We start from the raw sequence: 18,906 nt of genomic DNA on the forward strand, positions 1-18,906 counted from the left end.
TGTGTCTGACCCACTTCTTCCCAGGTGGGAACTCCCTCCTCAGGCACTGCATGCTTCTCTGCGACACCACAGCCCAGGTCCCGGGCCTCTGCCTGGTCTTCTTGTGGGCAGTCCATAGACCTGGAGCCCAGGAGGTGGATTCTGAGGTCTGAGTCCCCTGCGGGACAGCAGTTCCATCCTCTGGTCCCTCTCCTGTCCCCAAGGGCCAGGAGGGTTCACACACCTTCCTGAGATTCCCTGGAGGGGAGCAGCCTTGATTCCTAAACAAGAAGTTGGTCCTAAGTGCATCCTCTTGATGTGGGGCAGAGAAGAAATCTGAGACAGTCTCATGCCCCCACCGCCATCATTCCCCCACGTTTCTCTGGGGGTGCTCAGTCTGTGCTCTGTCCCCACCCTGGGCTCTGCTCCCGTGGGCTGCATCATGGTTTCTCCTCTCTATGGAGCGTGTGTTGGGCCCCTGGGGATGGATGCAGACTGAGCCTGGGCCCATGTAGACCAACTGGTATGGGTTATGAGAGAGAGAGAGAGAAACAGATACACGCTCATGCACATACACACGTGCACACACCCATGCACCGTGCACGCACACACACACCCTGGCCCTGTTCCCCGCCAGTCCCCACCACCTCTTGCTGCAGGTGCTCCTGGTTCCCTCTCTTCACCCAACAGCTGGAGTCATCCTCCTGCCCACATCCGTGCCCTGTGCGGAGCAGGTGCTGGTTCTGCCTTCCCCTGGCCTGCCCCAGGCGGGGACACTACACTGGGAAGCTGCCCCGTTGCAGGCGTTCCCACGGTGCTGCTGCCGTGTTAGCTGTTTGCAGCACAGGCTGGCCAGTCCTGGGGCGCTGTACAGGCTCTCCTGGAAGCCTGTCCCTGGCGTCCTGTCCTACTGGGGGCACGGTGTCCTGTCCTACTGGGGGCACGGTGTCTCGGCAGAAGGTTCTGGCTGCCCCCGGGGTGCTGGCTTGTGTGACCTGGCCTTGCTGGGCCCAGTGACATGCAGTCTGGGGATGTTCCTGGGACCCGTTGGGCTTGCGGTGGCCACTTAGGAAAGCTGAGCACTGAAAGTGCCGAAACCTGGGACACCTTCTTGCAGGCCCACCCTTCACCCTTTGCCATGTGGGCCATTAGGGAGGGAGGAGGTGGGAGGTTTTGGCAAAGCAGCCCAAAGGTCCAGGCAGACCCAGCGCTGGTGACCGGCCCAGCCTCTCACCCTCCTCACTGAGAGTCACAGCCTGTGGCCCATGGCAGGGCTGCCCAGGACAGCGGCTTGGCCCGGAGGCCTGCAGTGCGAGGCCTGGCCCACAGGCCTTCCCAGAGGGGGTTCTGGGAGCTTCCCCCAGCTGTCACAAGCACCTGCCTGTGCCTCGTCTGTGCTAAAATAGCCCCTGCACAGAAACGCCCTTGCTGGACAGGGCCCATTCCTGCTGGAAGACACCTGTCAGGTCCCTTCCTGCCTGGGGCCATGTGGAGTGTCCAGCCTGGGGGTGGTTGTGGGGTGTCGGGGGCCTGGGCCTGGATCCATGATCGCCTGTCTCGTTCAGAACCTTGCCTGGCTTCCCTTGCACAGCTGCCCACAGGCAGTGGCCCCCGCCTGTTTGGCCTGTCTCCTCCTGCACTGGACCCGTCTGTCTGCCTTCCCCTGACACCTCTTCTTGCCAGACTCTAGGGCCAAGGGAGTGGGCCCTGGCTGCAGAGGCAGCGCCAGCCAGCCAAGTGGGTCAGCCCACAGACCCCACCTGACCCCAGGGCAGCCTGGCCAGGAGGGCATGGGAAGGGGAGAGCTGTTTCCACCTTGAGGCTGACGCAGACCAGACCTGGCTCCATCCTGAGCAGTAGAACGTATGTGCAGGGCCTCACCCTCTTCCCTCTGTCTACATAGAGCTCCACCTGAGGCCCAGTGTCTGCACAGAGCTCCACCTGAGGCCCAGTGTGTGTGTAGTGCTACACCTGAGGGCCAGTGTGGGCGTAGTGCCCACAGCTGAGTTAGCCCAGGCTTGTGGTCATGCTCACAGGTGCACATGGTCATGCAAGTCACTGAGCATGGACCCAGATGGGGTGCAGCCCAGAGCGTGCACTGCGGAGGGAGCTGTGGAATCCCTTCCCAGAGCCCCTCTGGTCTGGCAGCCTTGAGCGTGTGTGCACGGTATGGGAGGTGGGACCAGAGCTGGGAGGGGCTCCCCTCCAGCTGTTGGTGAGGCACGCTGCACATCTGCATATCTGTGCCTGGGACTGCTGGGCTGGAGGTGGAGGAACAGGGAATGGCCCCTGGGCCTTTGGGTGACTGAGACAGAAGTACAGGCCCAGCAGGTCTGAGGACAGGGTCTCCTGATGGCTGGACCCAGCTTGGACAATGGCCGGCAGCTCCCAGCCTTGCCACAGGCTGGCTGGAACGCTTGGTATGGTGGAGCCCAGCGCCGAGGGCCGGACGTGTGTTTGCAGCATTGTCCTCACAGCCACCTTGGAGGCCTCTCTGCGGTGGGGCAGATGCTGTTCCTGGAGCCGTGGTGCTTCCAGGGGCACCGTGGGCTCAACTTGGCCCCCATAGGCCAGTGCCTGATGTAGCTGGAGGCTGTGTGGCTGTGACGCTCTGGCCGGCCCCTGGTGTGGCTGTGACGCGCTGACTCCAGTACCATCACATTCCTTCCCCTATTCTGGGACAGGTGGGGACCACCTCTTCACCCTCCCTCATGCGCAGGGCTGGCCTCTGCTGAGGTGACCCCTCATTGGGCTGAGGCTTGGAGACCCAGTGGTCCTAGCCCTTGGTGCAGTCCATCCACCAGGCACCTGACTGAGCCTGAACCTCTCGCTCCACAGCAGCCACCTTCGCCCTGACTGCTGGCCGGCGGCGACACTGAGAAGGCATCCTGACCTTCTGTCCTCATTAGCAGGGAGCAGCCATGTCCAGATAAGGCTGGACATTGGAGAAAGCTGAGTGAGGCCAGCAAGAGCTGGCAGCTACCCCGGGCCGCCTGGGCGACTCTTGGGACTGGCTGGGTGGTAAGTGCTGGCGGTGCAGGGGCAGAGAGCCCCGTGGAACTCTCTCCGTGAGGATGGTGGTGCCCTGGGGCCCGGCTGCGAGGGTGGCCGTGCAGGCACCTGGAGCCTGGGGATGGCAGGGCGTGGGCTGAGCACTTGGGGCACCAGCCTGTGACATTCCTCTGCCCAGGGGCAGCAGGGCATGGAGCGCGTGTGGCCAGCTGCCGCCACAGGGCCCCAGCTCCCACGCGGGCAGGCTTGCGACCGCACCAAGGGGGCAGCTCTTGGAGACAAAAGCTCCTCAGTTTTCCCTTCCAGCAAAACACAGTCAGCAGGTTTGGGACCAGCTGCCTCGGGTCTTAACCATCTGTGCTCTGCGCGCGCCCCCACCCCCATGCCTGCCTGGAGGAAAGTGGTGGGGTTGACGTGCACCTCGAGGGCCAGCCGGGTGCTGGTGCGTTTCTCAGAAATCCGTGAAGTGCTCCCTTGTCCTGCTTGGGTTCTGTGCTGTCCTCGGGAGTGGTGCGGCTGCATGCCAGGGCCGCAGAGTTGGTCACGCAGCCTCTCGAGGAGGCCTTGAGCCAAGCACAGGATGCAGCCCAGCAGTGATGGCGAGTGTTAGGACAGAAGAGATCTTGGTTCACGCCGCTGTCTGGAGGGCAGGGTCCTCAGGTGACCAGAGTCCATGCGGGAGCGAGTGAGGACAGGGCTGGGGCAGGTGGCAGGATGATGCCTCCCAGAGGGGCTCAGTGAATGAATGAATGAAAGCACACACCCCCACGCTGCAGCAGGGCCAGCATGTGCTTGCTGTTGGGTGAGTCTGGCCTTCCTTCCTGGGGTTGTGGGCCCTGCTTGTGGGAGGCCCCTGTGGGGAGGGCCTCCTCGTAGAAGTGTTAATCAGAGTGAAAGCCGGTCCCTGTGCACGGCTGCTGGAATGTAGCGTGGTGCAGCTGTTGCAGGGGACAGGACGGCAGCCCCTCGGAAAATGAGACACAGAGTTCCCGTGTGACCAGCAGTTCCACTTCTCAGTAGAACCCAGGAGCCCTGAAGCGGGGCCTCCAGGGGAGAGCTGCACCCTGTGTTCGCAGCAGCCTCACTCACGGCGGCTGAGAGACAGACGCAGTCTGTGTCCATCCTTCGACGGACAAGTAGGCACAGTGTGACCTCCACACCACAGAGCGTCACTCACCCTCAGTGGGCACAGTGTGACCTCCACACCACAGAGCGTCGCTCACCCTCAGTGGGCACAGTGTGACCTCCACACCACAGAGCGTCGCTCACCCTCAGTGGGCACAGTGTGACCTCCACACCACAGAGCGTCGCTCACCCTCAGTGGGCACAGTGTGACCTCCACACCACAGAGCGTCGCTCACCCTCAGTGGGCACAGTGTGACCTCCACACCACAGAGCGTCGCTCACCCTCAGTGGGCACAGTGTGACCTCCACACCACAGAGCGTCGCTCACCCTCAGTGGGCACAGTGTGACCTCCACACCACAGAGCGTCGCTCACCCTCAGTGGGCACAGTGTGACCTCCACACCACAGAGCGTCGCTCACCCTCAGTGGGCACAGTGTGACCTCCACACCACAGAGCGTCGCTCACCCTCAGTGGGCACAGTGTGACCTCCACACCACAGAGCGTCGCTCACCCTCAGTGGGCACAGTGTGACCTCCACACCACAGAGCGTCGCTCACCCTCAGTGGGCACAGTGTGACCTCCACACCACAGAGTGTCACTCACCCTCGGCACAGTGTGACCCTCCACCCTGTGGAATATTACTTAGCCCTGAAAAGGAAGGAAACAGGCTGCAGTGTGGACGGGCCTCGAGTATGTTGTGCTGAGTGGAATAAGCCCGTCACAGGAGGACATGCACTGTACAATCCCATTTGTGCCAGGTCCCTAGAGCCGTTGCATTCATGGGGACAGAAGGTAGGACGGTGCAGCATGGTGAGTGCAGGGGCCAGGGAAGGTGGGAATGGAGGTTGGGGTAGGGTGGGTAGTTTCAGTTGCGCAAGGTGAAGAGAGTTCTTGAGCTGGATGGTGGTGAGGGCTGCATGACAGTGTCCACGCACTTAGTGCCACTGATCTGTACGCTGAAAAATGGTTCAAATGGCAAGTTTTACGTGAAATATATTTACCACAATAAAAAAGAGAAATAGACATCGTCAAGCTGTTCTCCAAAATAAGGCTGTCACCATTTACCTTCCTACTAGAAAAAAACAGTTAAATCCCAAAGCCAGGGGGTGCACCAGTGTTCACCTCCAGAGTTGGGGCTGGCTGAGCCCGTTGCTATGCCTACCTGGGCTTGGGTAGCAACCCTGGGAGGAGCTCAGGCCTCTCTCGCCTTTTGGATTTCTGTTCAAAATGGGAAGTGGTCTCCAAATCCCAGGACGCCCCGAGCCCCTGAGATGCGAACCTCTCCAGACCTGCCCTGAGAGCCTGTCCCACCCCTGGGCGAGGGTCTCTGTGCCTCTGAACAAAACTGGGGAGCCTGATGCAGAGTCCTAGCTCAGGCTTCCAGAAGTCAGTGGTTTGAAGGGGTACCCACCCTTGCTCCGTTGGGACATAGGGACGCGGGTGCCTACCTCAGCCCCCACATGTGCACCCCCAGGCGCAGCAGAGCCACCTCCAGTCTCTGGTTTGCATCACACACAGGAGTGGGTGGGTGGGGGTTTCAGTCTCCCAGAGAACATACTGCCGGGCTGCGCTGTCTCTGGCCTCCTCACCCACGGAGGGCCTGCCCTGCCCCCGTCTGAGGCTGGTGGCTGAGGGGTCTGTTCTTGGACTGGGGCCTGGCGCTGACCCCGGTTTCCTGGAGGAGGAGGAGGGGGAGTGACCTGTGGAGGACTTCCAGCCTCCGCTTCTGCCTGCTGTGGGCTGCTCTCCGTCCAGCTGACATGGAAATGCCTTGCAGGGCACGCACATGGGGCACTTTCTGCTGAGTCAGGTTTCTCTGACCTTCCTGAAATGTCACTTGTTCTGTAACTCATAAAAACTGGGGTGCTGGGATGTGGTGCCTGCCTTCTCCCGGAAGTCCCTGCCGAGGGGGCAGGGCGGGGCATTCCCAGGGGTGCTTCTGCTCTGCTGTCTTTCCTTTCCCACCGTGTCCCTTGACCTCCCCTGACCTATTGACCTGCCACAGCTCGCTCACCCCAGGCCCCTGGGGGCTCTGCAGGATTCTGGGTCCTCCAGGGCCAGTGTGACCCTTGCTGGGTTTTCAGAGTGACCCTGGAGGGAGGGCCCTGCCCACCCTCACCTCCCATTCTCAGGTCATCTGCCCCAGGGCCAGGTGTCCATCCACCCTGACCGTGACCATGTGCCTGTGACCTCCTGCATGACTGTCCCCTGACCTCAGGTGCCCAGGCCTAGCAGTGCCCCATGCCACTGGGTCCCCAGGCATCCGCCAGGAAAGAACAGCTCTAGAGTGGCGAGCCAGCAGAGGTCCTGGTGTCTGTTGAAGGCCCTTGGAATTCCCCGGCTTCATTGTGCCATCTCCCCGCTCTTCTTCCTCCCTCCTGCCTCCCTGTCTTCCTACTCTCTCCCCTCCTTCCACCCGCCCAGCTGCTCTCCTCTGAGCCTGGCCCCACAACCAGAGGTGCCCACTCCTGCCTTCAGCTGACTGCAGGTATCCAGGCATCTGGGCCGAGGGCACCTCTGTGACTTCGTTGACCAACCCAGGCTGACTTCAGAGGTGCTCCTCAGCCCCTGCTCTGCAAGTTCCTGGGGACCCGTGGCTGTCACTTTGGCCCCTTGATGTTTATGGTGGTTCCTATAGCTAATTGAATGCTGTCAAAGATGGAAAGTGGGGGACGCTATTCCACTGCCACTCACAGAGATAGGTGCTTCGAAAAGACCAGCAGGGCTGGGTGTGGTGGCTCATGCTTGTAACCCTAGCACTGTGGGAGGCCAAGGTTGGGGGACCACTTGAGGTCAGGAGTTTGAGACCAGCCTGGCCAACATGGGAAAACCCTATCTCTATTGAAAATACAAAAATTAGCTGGGTGTGGTGGTGTGAACCTGTAGTCCTAGCTACTTGGGAGGCTGAGGCAGAAGAATGACTTGAACCCGGGAGGCAGAGGTTGTAGTGAGCCAGGATCATGCCACTGCACTCCAGCCTGGGCGACAAGAGCAAAACTCCATCTCCAAAGAAAAAAAAGAAGAAGAAGAAGAGCAGACCAGCAGGGCCAGGTGTGGTGGCTCATGCCTGTAATCCTAGCACTTTGGGAGGCCTAAGGGAGAGGATCTCCTGAGCACAGGGGTTCAAGGCTGCAGTGAGCTGTGATTGCACCTCTAGCCTGGGTGACAGAGCAAGATTCTGTCTCTATTAAAAAAAAAAAAAAAAGGAATGGAGATGACAAAGAACAAGTCTTAACTGAATATGAACAAAAGCCGGAAGCTGGTTGGAAAAGCTTAGTAAAGTAGCAAACACGCCAGGCTAATTTTTGTAATTTTAGTAGAGAGGGGTTTCGCCATGTAGGCCAGGCTGGTTTCGAACTCCTGACCTCAGGTGATCCGCCCACGTCAGCCTCCCAGAGTCCCAGGATTACAGGCATGAGCCACCACATCCAGCCAATTTTTGTATTTTTTGTAGAGATGGGGTTTCACCATGTTGCCCAGGCTGGTCTTGAACTCCTGGGCTCAGGTGATCCACCCGTCTTGGCCTCCCAAAGTGTTGAGATTACAAGTGTGAGCCACTGCATCTGGCTAAGAAGGAGTATTACCCTTAGCAGATACAAATTTATTTAAATTAGTTATACTAGTTAAAACAATATGGAATTGGCAGAAGTGTAAACAATGACTATGGAATGTACCAGCAGAAACACACGATCATAGTGTGCTTCAGAAATGGCCTCATTCATCCGTGAGAAAAGGATATGCGTTTAGGTAAATGGTTTGGTGATAATTGAACATTCATGTAGGAAACAAAATGCAATCACTCACAACACACACACAGCAACTCCAAATGGATGAATAATCTCGTGAAAAAGAGGAAGGAACAAAGTGGGGAGTGGGATGAGTTAAAGCAGCAGTCCCCATTTTTGCCACCAGGAACCAGTTTTGTGGAAGAGTTTTTCCACAGACGGTGATGGGAATGGTTTCCAGTGAAACAGTCCCACCGCCAGTCATCAGGCATCGGATTCTCATAGGAGCGTGCAGCCTAGATCCCTCTCATGTACAGTTACAGCAGGGTTCTCCTGTGACACCTGATGCCCCACTGACCTGACAGGAGGCGGAGCTCAGGTGGGGATGCTCGCTCCCCAGTGCTTATCTCCTGCTGTGCAGCCAGTTCCTGACAGGCCAGGAACCCATCCCAGGGGTTAGGGACCTCTAGTCTAGACCACAGGTGACTTTTCTGCACCAGAGCCAGGAATGAAGGGCTGGCTGGGCTGGTGGTGCTTCCTGCTGCCTGTGGAGTGGCGCAGGTGTCCGTGGTCCAGGGCTGGCCAGGGACATCTGTCCTTGGCTTGGCTTCTGCCTCTGGGTCCGTGGTGGCTGCCTGGGATCTGCCCTTGCAGCCAGGGTGAAAGGAGTGGGCAGAGCCTACTGCCGGGGTGAGCCTGCTGCCTCTGCTCAGGGCCTGTGGCGGGGCTGCTTGCTCAGCACCCTTGCCTTCTCTCTGGCCGGGCAGCCGTCACCCAGCTAGCGTGGGGAGGCTCGCTACCAAGGGGCAGGGGGCTGGAGAACGGAGCTTGGAGACGGCTGGCCGTCTCGCCCACGCATAAAGACACAACGCTTCTGAGGCCTGCAGTGCCTGCAGAGGGGAAGAAACAGGGCTGGCTTGGAGAGCACACAGTGCATTTCTGTGGTCGGGTCCCTTTATTTCTTTAAACAGATTCCAAGTGTGGAGAACATTTGCTCATTCTTGTTGGAGTCCTGTAGGTTTTGTGTATCTGAACTTTTCCTGTATGCCTCTCGCTTCTCTCTGTCAGAAAACAACCGAAGCCTCTTCTCTAGGGTTCAGATTCATTTGGCTCTTTTCTTCTCCTATTTCGAGCAGACACAGTAAAAGAGGAAAGAGATAACACTGTGGGTATTCAAAAGCTGTCCCGGATGTGAGCATTGAGTTTCCAGCTGGCACTGTGATTTTATTTTATATTGAGTTGTTTTTAAAATACGCTTTGCTCTTCTTTCGTTGCTGTTGAATCTATTACAGCTGCAAGGTGTCCTGAACACAGTGGCAGGCTGGTGATGAATCGTCCTCTGTAGGGTTTCTGGTGTCTTTGTTATGATTTTCTCAGGGCCAAGTGTGGTGCACCTGGCCTAGGCAAACCTTTAGGCCTCACTCTCAGAACCAACAGCCAATAACATGTTTTGTTTATCTGCACAGTTTCTGAATGCAAATGATTCTTTTTATTCCTTATTTTATTTATTTATGTTTTAGAGACAGAGTCTTGCCGTGTTGCCCAGGCTGGAGCTTTTTATTCTTTTTTTTTTTTTTTTTTTTTTGAGACAGAGTCTCGCTCTGTCGCCCGGGCTGGAGTGCAGTGGCCGGATCTCAGCTCACTGCAAGCTCCGCCTCCCGGGTTTACGCCATTCTCCTGCCTCAGCCTCCCGAGTAGCTGGGACTACAGGCGCCCGCCACCTCGCCCGGCTAGTTTTTTTTTTTTGTATTTTTTTAGTAGAGACGAGGTTTCACCATGTTAGCCAGGATGGTCTCGATCTCCTGACCTCGTGATCCGCCCGTCTCGGCCTCCCAAAGTGCCGGGATTACAGGCGTGAGCCACCGCGCCCGGCCTGGAGCTTTTTATTCTTTCAGTGTTTGCACGGTGGCTGTAGCTGTGTGTAGTGACAGCAGAGACAGGCCTGAGAGGGGCAACCACGTCCCCCTTGAGCAGGATCTGTCTACTGCAGGACCATGAACTGCGACTTTCTCCTTCCAAGTGTGCAGAGAGAGCCCCTCCCTAGGGATGGGGAGCCATAGCCTGCTGTTTTTGTGACAGGAATCTTGGGGGAGGGGGCACTGGGCTGTGCTGCGTGGATGGTGAGCACTGGTCAACCAAATGTAAGGAATGTGAGCTTCTAGACAAAAATGTGGAAGCCTGAGTGGTGAGGAAGGGAAGTCTTGCAGTACCCTGCCCACTACCCCCAAATGCCTCTCATGGATTTGTTTGTTTGTTTGTTTACAATTAGTTCACCCACAGGAGGATCCAGGCTGCTGCCTCTGTGTGTGTGTGTATGTGTGTGTGTGTGTGACAGCATCCTCTGTCACCCAGGCTGGAGTGCAGTGGTGCGATCACAGCTCACTGCAGCCTCCAACTCCTGGGCTCAGGTGATCCTCCCACCTCAGCCTCCTGCAGGTGGGGGGACTGCAGGTGCACCCCACCACATCCAGCTAATTTTTGTATTTTTTTGTAGAGACAGGGTTTTGCCATGTTGGCCAGGCTGGTCTCGAACTCCTGGCCTCAAGTGATCTACCTGCCTTGGCCTCCGAAAGTACTGGGATTACATGTGTGATTGTGCCCAGCCACAGTAGAGCTTCTTGTTTGCAATTGGTTGATATGTGTCTTGTGGCAGTCTTTAATAAAACAAAAACTTTGAAAGTATCATCTGGTAGACCAGGTGCAGTGGCTTATGCCTGGAATCCTAGCACTTTGGGAGGCCGAGGTGGGTAGATCACTTGAGATCAGGAGTTCAAAACCAGCCTGGCCGACATGGTGAAACCCCGTCTCTAGTAAAAATACAAAAAATTAGCTGGGCGTGGTGGTGCACGCCTGTAGTCCCAGCTACTCAGAAGGCTGAGGTAGGTGAATTGCTTGAACCCGGGAGGCAGAGGCTACAGTGAGCCAAGATCGCACCACTGCACAAAACAGAGCAAGACTCTGTCTAAAAAAAAAAAAAAAAAAAAGACATTATTGTTATGGTAAAGGTTCACCTCTCGCGCCTTTTTTCGGTATGCAGCTCTGAGCTTAACATCCACCACACAACCCGGCACAGAACACTGGGCAGTCCACCCAAAACAGTCCTCAGCAGCCACCCAGTGCCCAGCAGCCACCCGCCCTACTGACCTGGCCTTGTCTCTCCAGCTCTGCCTTTCCAGAGTGCCATAGAGATGGACAAAAATGGTGTGTGACCTCTCGACACGGGCGTCTCTCACTCAGCACGATGCCTTTGAGATCCATCCTGTTGTGTGTCAATGATCCATTCCTAGCTGTTGCTGAGTCGTATTCCATTGCACGGTGTGCCAAAATGTCCTTGTCTCTGCATGAAGGACATCTGGGTTTGCAGTGGGTGGCAGTTATGAATAGAACTGCTGTTAGAGATCTCTGCATTACAGATCTTTGTAGGGACACATGCTTTTATTTCCCTTGGCCCAGTTCCAAGGGGTAGGATTGCCGGGTCCTGTATATTTAACTTTGTAAGAAGCTGCCAAACGGCTTTGTAGTGACTGCCATGTGGCGTGCTGCGCGTTCGGAGTGTGTGGAAGTCCCCGTGGTTTTGCCTCCTCACCAGCACTTGGTATTAGCTTTTTTTATTTTTTGTGTGTTTTAAGCCATTCTAATAGGTGTAGTTGGTATCTCCTTTGGTTTTAATTTGCATTTCTGTAATAACTAATAGTTTTAAGCATCTTTTCATGTGTTCATTTGCTATCAATGTATCTTTTCTGGTGAAACGTCTGTTCAAATATTTTGCTTACTTTTTTTTTTTTTTTTTTTTTTTTGAGACGGAGTCTCGCTCTGTCGCCCAGGCTGGAGTGCAGTGGCCGGATCTCAGCTCACTGCAAGCTCCGCCTCCCGGGTTCACGCCATTCTCCTGCCTCAGCCCCCGAGTAGCTGGGACTACAGGCGCCGCCACCTCGCCCGGCTAGTTTTTTGTATTTTTTAGTAGAGACGGGGTTTCACCGTGTTAGCCAGGATGGTCTTGATCTCCTGACCTCATGATCCACCCGTCTTGGCCTCCCAAAGTGCTGGGATTACAGGCTTGAGCCACTGTGCCCGGCCACTTTTTTTTTTTTTTTATGAGGTGGAGTCTTGCTCTGTCAACCAGGCTGGAGTGCAGTGGCGCAACCTCAGCTCACTGCAACCTTTACCTCCCTGGTTCAAGCAATTCCCCTGCCTCAGCCTCTGGAGTAGCTGGGATTACAGGCGCCCGCCACCACGCCCACTAATTTTCTTACTTTTTATTAGGTTGTTTGTTTTCATATTGTTGAGTTCTGAGAGTTCATATATTTACATATTCTGGATAAAATTTGTGTCAAATATGTGATCTGCAGCCGGGCATGGTGGCTCATACCTGTAATCCCAGCACTTTGGGAGGCCGAGGTAGGCGGATCACTCGAGGCCAGGAGTTCGAGACCAGGCCTGGGCAACCTGCAGCTGAGACTGCAGATGTGTGCTGCCGTACTTGGCTAATTTTTGTATTTTGTGTAAAGACAGGGTCTCCCTGTGTACCCTGGCTGATCTCAAACTCCTGGGCTCAAGTGATCCACCCACCTCAGCTTCCCAAAGTGCTGGGATTACAGGCATGAGCCACCCTGCCCTGCCTCTGCTTTTAATATACGGTTGAATTTGCCTGGAGGTTTTTTTTTTTTTTTTGGAAGATTTAATTAATTATTAATTAATTAATTTGTTTTTGAGACACAGTCTCACTCTGTCTCCCAAAGTGGAGTGCAGTGGTACAATCTCGGCTCACTGCAACCTCTGCCTCCCCGGTTCAAGCGATTCTCCTGCCTCAGCCTCCTGAGTAGCTGGAATTACAGGCATGCGCCACCATGCCTGTCTAATTTTGTATTTTTAGTAGAGACGGGGTTTCACCATGTTGACCAGGCTGGTCTCGAACTCCCGACCTCAAGTGATCCGCCCACCTTGGCCTCCTAAAGTGCTGGGATTACAGGTATGAGCCACTGCGCCCAGCCCAGAAATTTTCAAACTATTAATTCAATTTATTTAATAGGTATAGGAGTATACCAGCTATCTGTTTCATCATGGTGAGTTTTAGTAGTTTGTGGCTTTCTAGGGAAATGAAAATTAACGAAAATCGGTACATTTTATCAAAGTAGTCAAATTTTTATTCGTGAAGTGGTTCATAGTATTTTCCAGTAGTCTGTAAGGTCTATTGTTCTTTCCTTCTTGTACTTCTTTTTTTTTTTTTTTTTTTTTTTTTTTTTTTGAGGCGGAGTCTCGCTCTGTCGCCCGGACTGGAGTGCAATGGCCAGATCTCAGCTCACTGCAAGCTCCGCCTCCCGGGTTTACGCCATTCTCCTGCCTCAGCCTCCCGAGTAGCTGGGACTACAGGCGCCCGCCACCTCGCCCGGCTAGTTTTTGTATTTTTAGTAGAGACGGGGTTTCACCGTGTTAGCCAGGATGGTCTCGATCTCCTGACCTCGTGATCCGCCCGTCTCGGCCTCCCAAAGTGCTGGGATTACAGGCTTGAGCCACCGCGCCCGGCCTCCTTCTTGTACTTCTGATAATGGCAACTTTTGTCTACTTTCTTCTTTGTTTGGGTAGAGAGGTATTATGATTTTTTTTTTTTTTTTTTTTTTTTTTTTTTTGAGACGGAGTCTCGCTCTGTCACCCAGGCTGGAGTGCAGTGGCCGGATCTCAGCTCACTGCAAGCTCCGCCTCCCGGGTTTACGCCATTCTCCTGCCTCAGCCTCCTGAGTAGCTGGGACTACAGGCGCCCGCCACCTCGCCCGGCTAGTTTTTTGTCTTTTTTAGTAGAGAAGGGGTTTCACCATGTTAGCCAGGATGGTCTCGATCTCCTGACCTCGTGATCCGCCCGTCTCGGCCTCCTAAAGTGCTGGGATTACAGGCTTGAGCCACCGCACCCGGCCGAGGTATTACGAATTTTATTCATCTTCCCAAAGAACTAGCATTTGGTTTTATTAATTGTTTATCTATTTTCAGTTTAGTTGTTCCTCTTTATCATTTTAATGTCCTTCCTTTTGCTTACTTGGGGTTTAATATGCTCTTCTAGTTTCTTAAGATGGAAATTTAGGGCTGGGCGCAGTGGCCCAGTAATCCCAGCACTTTGGGAGGCTGAGGTGGGTGGATCACCTGAGGTCAGGAGTTCGAGACCAGCCTGGCCAACATGGTGAAATCCTGTCTCTACCAAAAATATAAAAAATTAGCTGGGCATGGTAGTACACGCCTGTAATCGCTTGAACCTGGGAGGTGGAGGTTGCAGTGAGCCGAGATCGTGCCACTGCACTCCAGCCTGGAGATGGAGACACAGCGAGACTCCATCTCAAAACAGATGGAATCTGGCTGGGCATGGTGGCTCACGCCTGTAATCCCAGCACTTTGGGAGGCCGAGGCGGGTGGATCACAAGGTCAGGAGATCGAGACCACCCTGGCTAACATGGTGAAACCCCGTCTCTACTAAAAATACAAAAAATTAGCCAGGCGTGGTGGTGGGCGCCTGTGGTCCCAGCTACTCAGGAGGCTGAGGCAGGAGAATGGCGTGAACCCAGGAGGCAGAGCTTGCAGTGAGCCGAGATCGCGCCATTGCACTCCAGCCTGGGCGACAGAGCGAGACTCCATCTCAGAAAAAAAAAAAAAAAAGGAATCTTTAGATTGTGTATTTGAATCTGTTTTCTTTTCTGACATAAGCACTTAATGCTATAAATTCTCATTTCAGCACTGCTTTAGCTGCACCTGGCATATGTGACATGCTACGTTTTCATTTCTGTGCCATTCAGAGTGTTCTCTGATTTCCTTTGAGACTTCCTTTGATCCATAGGTTATTGAGGGCCATGTTTGTTAGTTTCCCAAGCAGTTGTGAATTTCCCCACCATCTTTCTGTGATAGATTGCTTGTCTAATGCCATTTTGGTCAGAGAACGTGTTCTTTGTATGATATCAGTTCTTTTGTGTTTGTGAAGGATTTGTGGTGTGACCCAGCATATGGTCTGTCTTGGTTCATGTCACCTCTCGCTTTGTCTGTCTCCTCTATCTTTTTTCCTCTTGCATTTTGTTCAGTAAGAGAGAGTCTATGGGAATCTGGGCAGCCCCAGTGGGGTGGGGTGGAGCCAGGGCGAGGGTCCCTGCTGGAGGAGTGCCCCCTCAGGCCAGGCCGTTCAGTGCTTCTGCCAAGTCCTAGGAGACTGACTTAATGCCTGACTTATTTTATGATATACTGAGTATGAGAATGACTTCAAAGCTCACCGGTGGCCTCGGAGTACACCTTGTGCACACAGACACTGATGGGCGACAGTGGACGGTCTGACCGCAGCTCGAAAATGACTGGAAGGACTCTGACAGCGATGTCTGTAGTAGACAGGCTCGTCACGCGCATCGTTTAAGCTCCATGCCTGCTTACCTAAAAAGCTGGACTTAAAATCATCTGACTTGGGACTCAGAAAAATAAAACATCTGACCTGGGTAGGTCCGTCTCCTGGTGTTGGAAAGCAGACTCGTTTCTGGGTCAGTCCTGTGCTCTGTGAGCTACACTGACCCGATCTTGTTTGGAACAGGCCACCCTGTGCATGACTTGGTCCCATGCAGGATCACACAGCCCGGCTGGTGACTTTGGTGGCCGTCAGGCCCTGCTCGCGTCTGCAGCTCTGTCTGCAGAGAGCACCCCGTGGCCCTGCCTGCACGGCTCCCTTACCCCTGCCTGCACCGCTGCTCCCCACCGCCTGCCCGCATGTCTTCCCCACCCCCGCCTGCACGGTTCCCCCATCGCCTGCACGGCTCCCCCACCGCCTGCACAGCTCCCCCACCACCTGCACAGCTCCCCCACCGCCTGCCCGCATGTCTTCCCCACCCCCGCCTGCACAGCTCCCCCACCACCTGCACGGCTCCTCCACCCCCTGCACGGCTCCCCGACCGCCTGCCCGCATGTCTTCCCCACCCCCGCCTGCACGGCTCCCCTACTGCCCACCGTCCGCTGTCCCCGTTGCACCTGCCACCTGCTGCCCTGCTGTCGAGTCAGGCGCGTCCCACCCAGGGAGCTCTGGTGTCTGCCCCTTGATTTCTCTCAGCTCAGTGGAGTGTAGACGGTATCGCCATCATCACCTGAGCATCCAGGATGGGAGTGGCGTCTCCGTGGTCTCCATTTTACAAATGGGTTGACAGGTGCTCAGGAAGCCCCATGACGTCCTGGGGCCGCCCAGGCAGTCATACACAGGTTGTATCCAGCCAGTGCTCCCGCTGCTGGGTGCAGGGATGTGTGCCGGAAGGGCCTGCCTTCCCACCGCCATGTCCACACCCAATGCCCAGGAGTGGAGACAGAAGCACGTGGCAGCCACTGTGGGTGCTGCGTTCCGTGGCCTAGCTGTGTCCGGTGCCTGTTCTGGTGTTTTACATTCATACTTTGAGGGCCAAGCACCAGCCCAGGAGGTGGGTGCCACAAGTCCAGACTTCCCCAAGGGAAAGTGTCCTCAGCACAGACACAGCCACTCAGAACTTGTTGGTCTTGGAGCCTGAAGCCAGGTGGGGCAGGCAGTGCCATCCCTGCCTGGACGGTGGTGCCTTCACCCTTCCACTGTCCTGAGCAAGAAGAAAAATGAGCCAAGCTTCAAAGACAGCTGTGCCAAAGTTTCTGGAAAGCTTGCCAGTGCGGGCGTTGTACCCACACACCTTCAGGCGGTGGGGGCTGGTTTGGGCATCTTCACTGGATGGATTTGGGGCCCTGGCGTGTGTACAGCAGATGCCCTGGGGAGATGCGTGTTCACACGGGGCACCACTAGGCAGAGTGGAGGGTTGGGTCTACACCCTTCCACTCCCCAGGGACAGAGCCCTGGTCACTGTGGGTGTGTCCTTCAGACTGTCCCTGGCGTCTCCAGGACTCCTGTGGCCTCAGGACAGAATGGCGGAGGTGAAATGAACAGAAGGAAGGTTGGGGAAAGCGTATCCCAGCCATGGGCAGGGGGGCCTGGGGTGGGCAGGACTGGGGGAGGCTGGGCCTGGGGCCGTGGGAGAGGGAAGGCCTGTGCTCTCACAGCTGGGAGCTGGCTCAGGACTCTCAGATCTTCTCTTTGTGGCCCATCATCCCTCCTACTTGCCTGGCCACAGGCCCACACTGAGTGAGTTCCATGGGAGGGAGGCTAACCCTCAGGGGCCTTCAGGAGATGAGACCTCTGGCCCGGCAGCCAGTGGATGCTGAGGGGCACCTGCCATGTGCAGGGACAGCCGGAGTGATGTCTTGGAGCCCCGTGACATCCTGGGGCCGTCCAGGCAGTCATAGGGAGCCCTGTGAGGTCCTGGGGCCGCCCAGGCAGTCATACCCTGCCCTGTACCCCGGGGTGCAGACTCCCAGGGTGACGCAGTGTTGGGACGGCGCAGGGTCATGTTCTGAGGAGAGGACGGAGCCCTGAGGCTGAGCTGTGCGTTGCCTTGCAGGTTGTGCAGCCTGACTCTGAAGAAGCTGGTGGTCTTCAAGGAGCTGGAGAAGGAGCTGATCTCCGTGGTGATCGCTGTCAAGATGCAGGTGAGGCCCCTTGTGCCCCTGGCCGTGGCTGGGTGCTGTGTAGGCTTTCCATGTGCCTGGGAGACGAGTCAGGCAGTGCACCAGCGTGGGGCCCTGTGCCAAAACAGCGGGCAGCCCATGCCATCTCCGGGAGGCAGGGGGCCTGGGAATGACAGGATGCTCCTGGGTCCAGTCCCGTCCCGCACAAGGGAGGCAGACCCAGCCTTCTGGGATGCGGAGGTCACATGCATGGAGCCTTCCCAGGGCAGAGGTGCCCTCGGGTCACCTCACAGTGATGGACGGGCCCCAAGCACCTGGAGCCAGGGCTTCCCTGCTGCACTCAGCACCCACTTCCTGCCCACTTTCTGTGGGGTGGAGGGCACTCTGGGAGGTGAGGGCCTAGCCAGAACTCCCAGCCCCAGGTGCCAGGGCCTCTCTCCTGACCCTAGTGGGTCCTGTGACCTCTCGAAGGCTTTGAACAAGTAGCTGTTGCACAGGGGCCGTGCTGGCATCTTCCCCATGCCTGGCCCAGGGCCCGCCTCTTCCTTAGGATAGACCTCTAACCTCTGGCATGGGGCCCTACCCCACACTGACCCTATTCCTTGGCCCCATTCCTCCCTCTGCCTGTCTCTGGTCCTGCCCCAGCCTGTGTCCTGACTGAGAGCTTGGCCCCAGGGCCCCTCAGAGCCCCACCTCTCTAGCCCCTCTGTGTACCCCATGGACTGGCTGCCCATGCCCTCCCTGCCCACCCCAGCTCAGCAGCCACGTGGCCCTTGGCCTCCCTTGATCTCCCCCAGATCCTCGCCCGCTTCTCTTGGGGTATCCTCTCCACCCAGGCCCCTGTGGGGGGAGCCTGGTTCTGCGGCCCCACCTGCCCCTCAGCCTTCTCTGGTGGGCACCTTCGCCTCCCCGGCTGGCGGCACGCACTTTCCTTTTCCTGACACAGCTGGGTCCCTGCAGTTCCTCTGAGGGGGGCTGCTAAGAGGGACCCGATGCAGAGCACATTTGCGGGGGAACATCTCTGAAGGGTCAAGGGGAAGAGCAGGGAGAGCCCAGACCACAACGCAGGGGCACCTGGGGCGAGGAGAGGGGACAGGAGGCTGGCCGAGGAGAGCCGCGCTGCCTCTTGCCGCACTGCACCCGAGGCCCCAGCGCAAGGGTAGGACCAGAGCTCCTGACGGGCGTCTCATGGAGCCCGAATATGGCCATGCGGGCCACCCGCACCTGTCCTGAGGGCCCGCTGCTCCCACCCTGAACCTGGGCTGTCCCCGGGCTCCCATTGTCTGTCCTGGACCTCCCGCCCTCCAGCCGCCTGGCACCTCTCATCCACTGTGGCCTGCGCGCCGGCCTCTGGGAGCCTCGTGCCTGGGACCCCACAGTGGCTGCTTGTTTCTCGGAGCACGAGGTCCCTGAGCTCATCCTTGTCGGGATGGTCCCATGTAAAACAACAGTGCAATAAGCACGTTCAATCCATTAGGAATCTATTTGGATATAAAGTTTGCTGTTGGGGTCCTGTTGTCTTTCATCCAAATGACTCGTTATCCATTTAGCATAGGTGTGTATGATGTCTCCTGCTGG

At 56.3% G+C, this 18,906-nt stretch overlaps 1 protein-coding gene across 5 annotated transcripts in view; it reads left to right on the forward strand.

Annotated features, from left to right (window-relative positions):
• Window positions 1–18,906, forward strand: part of PACS2 (phosphofurin acidic cluster sorting protein 2) — an 81,615-nt gene that overhangs the window by 18,731 nt on the left and 43,978 nt on the right. For 4 of the 5 annotated variants that reach the window (XR_004057289.1, XM_030930446.1, XM_030930445.1 and 1 more), the window contains exon 2: window positions 17,262–17,349. Coding sequence is in view for 4 of the 5 variants with exons in the window: in XM_030930446.1 (XP_030786306.1) it covers window positions 17,262–17,349 (88 nt within the window). In the remaining variant the exon portion in view is untranslated. Of the gene's footprint in view, window positions 1–14,555; window positions 15,300–17,261; window positions 17,350–18,906 lie in introns of those variants that run through there. The other variant, XM_030930448.1, reaches the window with a different exon arrangement.

This window comes from Rhinopithecus roxellana, chromosome 5 (assembly GCF_007565055.1).
Source record: "Rhinopithecus roxellana isolate Shanxi Qingling chromosome 5, ASM756505v1, whole genome shotgun sequence".
Taxonomy (NCBI): Eukaryota; Metazoa; Chordata; class Mammalia; order Primates; family Cercopithecidae; genus Rhinopithecus; species Rhinopithecus roxellana.